The sequence below is a fragment of the Pteropus vampyrus genome, unplaced genomic scaffold (genome assembly GCF_000151845.1).
Source record: "Pteropus vampyrus isolate Shadow unplaced genomic scaffold, Pvam_2.0 Scaffold124, whole genome shotgun sequence".
Taxonomy (NCBI): domain Eukaryota; kingdom Metazoa; phylum Chordata; class Mammalia; order Chiroptera; family Pteropodidae; genus Pteropus; species Pteropus vampyrus.
The window spans coordinates 2,411,991-2,414,843 of NW_011888905.1; the positions used below are offsets into that span (position 1 = coordinate 2,411,991).

At 46.1% G+C, this 2,853-nt stretch overlaps 1 protein-coding gene across 1 annotated transcript in view; it reads left to right on the forward strand.

Moving 5' to 3' along the window:
- The window catches only part of SHE (Src homology 2 domain containing E), an 18,931-nt gene that overhangs the window by 5,481 nt on the left and 10,597 nt on the right, over positions 1-2,853 (forward strand). The window contains exon 3 of the mRNA XM_011366531.2: positions 288-414. Within this exon, the coding sequence (XP_011364833.1) occupies positions 288-414 (127 nt within the window). The remainder of the gene's footprint in view (positions 1-287; positions 415-2,853) is intronic.

Sequence of the window (2,853 nt, forward strand, 5' to 3'; positions counted from 1 at the left end):
TTTACTCCAGCAAATGCTTTACCGCCGAGGGAGAGAAAAGGGGGTGAAAACAGCCTTGGGGATCAGCAGAGTTTGGATGAATCGCTGACAATTATATTACAAAAAAAAAAAAATCAAATGTTTGTGCAACTGGGTGAGTAACAAGGTCGAGTGCAAAAGCTCCCCAGAGCTGGCTGGAGATTTTGACCTCCTCCCGGATCAGCCGGTCGGCGGTAGCCATTTTCCCGCCCCTGCCGTTCGTGTGTCTGACAGTCCTTGGCAGCTCTGCCCCTCTGCGCCTTTCACAGGTCATCATCTTAGAAGACTATGCGGACCCGTACGATGCGAAAAGCACGAAAGGTCAAAGGGACGCGGAGCGCGGTGGCGAGAACGACGGGTACATGGAGCCCTACGACGCACAGCAGATGATAACAGGTCCGTGACCAGCAGCCGCTCTGAGCGGGGCTGAGCAGGGCTGCGATATTACTCTCCCTGGGAAGGTGCGAAGTGGTAGCCACGGCTTGGGGAAGGGGGTGAGGCGATTTAACCAGATCCTGCTGACGGGCCCCAAACGGGGTCAAATATCTAGTCAGCTAACTTCCTGTACAGTTCCGTCTTCGAATTTGGGGCGGTCTCCCAAGTTTTCCTTGATTCTGTGTGAAAATGACACTTGCGAGTTTGCAGGTGTGCTCAGAATGTGATCTTCAGGTGTCGCTTTTGATATACATTTCTTGGCCACTCTCAAAACTTTGATGTCTGTAACGGGGTCGTCGACCTGCACCGAGGGACATTATAATAGAGAGAGGACCTCGAGTCGTTAAGAGCTGCAGACGCGACGCGATCCTCCGTGTCGTACTGGGAGATTGATTTCTCAACAAATCCCACAACATCGGAGCAAAAACCTTGATTACTGAGGAACGATTACTAGTCCCGGGCATGAGCCAGCCGTTTAAGGCACGCGTCCTCACACCAAGGTCGGTGATTTCTTGTCGCCTTTCAAGTTGGAACAATTCTAACTCGTGAGCTAAGCAGTCCCCTTGTCATTTTTTGGTTTCATACTTTTCCCTTTTATCCGTAGTTCCCTTAGATTGGTATAAACGATACTTAGTAACATAGTTACTAGTTATTTGGCTTTAGTCGTGGATTTCAGAGTAACTTGTTTATTGGCCTCATTTTTCCTAAACATTCCGGAGTCCGCAATGAGGCATGTGGATTTTGAGCGCTGGCTTGAGGCAGCCTTGTTTGAGGCCTTGGGTTTCATGCCCGGGAAGGGAAGAACGGCTCACACATCGAAGATCGGCTCTTTTTAAAAGCAGATTGGAGAGCTGTCACACTCAGGCTTCATAAGCAGAGGCCCAGAGGGTCACGGCAGCACCCTGGAGGGGTCAAGATGGGCTTCAGGATGAAAATGGGGTGCCACAGGAAAGCAGTGCTCTGTTTCCTGCCCTCTGCTTGCAGAGATAAGGCTCGGGTTTGGGGAGGGTGGACCCTGGCCAGGCTGTGACCCTGAAGGTCACCGGACTGCAACCTCTAATGAAATCTGTGAATGAAAGGAAGTGAAAATGAACTTAGTCAGAATTTTAAAAACTACCAGAGGCTCGAAAGGAATAGGGGGTAAGATTTACATAAACTCGAGGGGGAAAAAATGTTCTAGAAAAAAAAATGCTTAATTTTGGTTCACTTTTCTGCGTTCTTTGGTGTGTATGCCTCTCTTTTGAACTAGAATAGTTTTTCTCTGCTAGCCCAGCGGTTTATTTGTGGAGCCACACTAATACTAGGAAAAACACTGTGCTGTTTAAAAATGAATTTTTTCCATGTAACCCCCAAAACTCTATGAGCTGGGGGACTCCAATACTGTCCCCCTGTTACAACATCAAAGCGGTTCTGACCTGCCTGTGCTCACAGACTGTTTATGAGTGGGCCGCTCCCCACGCCAAGTTGCCTCAGGACATATATGAAATGATACGATGATAATAATAACCGGCATTTAATATTCAAGCATTTATTAAGTTTCAGGCTCTGTTTAATACAGTTCACATGAATAAATTCATTTAGAGTACAAAATTAATGCATTCAATTGAACTAAAAGTTCTAAGAAATTTTAAAATTCCTTTTTTTAACTGCTAGATTTTTTTTCTTTGCTCTTTTGAAAACTATCGGTGCGTTTTTAAGGTTTTTCACTTAAACTATATATCTGAGAAAGCACCTTCACAATCCATGTACATTATACCTTATTCCACCCGTAGGTTACACAGCTGGACAGAATAACAGGAAGTGAGTTTATCGGAAGCTGAAAATAAAAGATTTGCTGCCTTTTTTTTTTTTTAAGCCTTTTACCTTTTTTGCTCAGTTTGCTCCTCATTTGATTTGTTGTCAAGCCCAGAAATGCCCCATGTTTCTTGAGAAACGTCGGGGGTCTCTTTTTAGTTGGTTTCAGCATTGCCGCAGGAGGAGATGGTTTAGCTGGGGGACACCCCGCCTTTGACCTGCTTTTTTGTTTATTTATTTTATTTTTAAATTAAGTGTATTGGGGTAACATTGGTTAGTACAATTATATAATTTACAATCTGTCATCTGTATATTCTATTGTGCGTTTACTACCCCGTCCTGCCTTTTTAACACCGTGGAGTGGGAACGAGGGGCCTGATTTTAACAGCGTCTTGGGTTTATGGAACGCTGTTCGCGATGTTACTTTGTGACATCCAGGAGATACTTTCTTTACCACGTGCCAGGCCCCGTGCTGGGCTCTGGGCCCACAGGTAACGAGTTCCGCGTGGCCCATGCCCTGACGGACCCCAGAGCCCAAGGGGCTCAGAGACCTAACACCAGTACAGAAGAAAACATGTCACCGAAAAGTGTGGAGAGGGCCTTGAG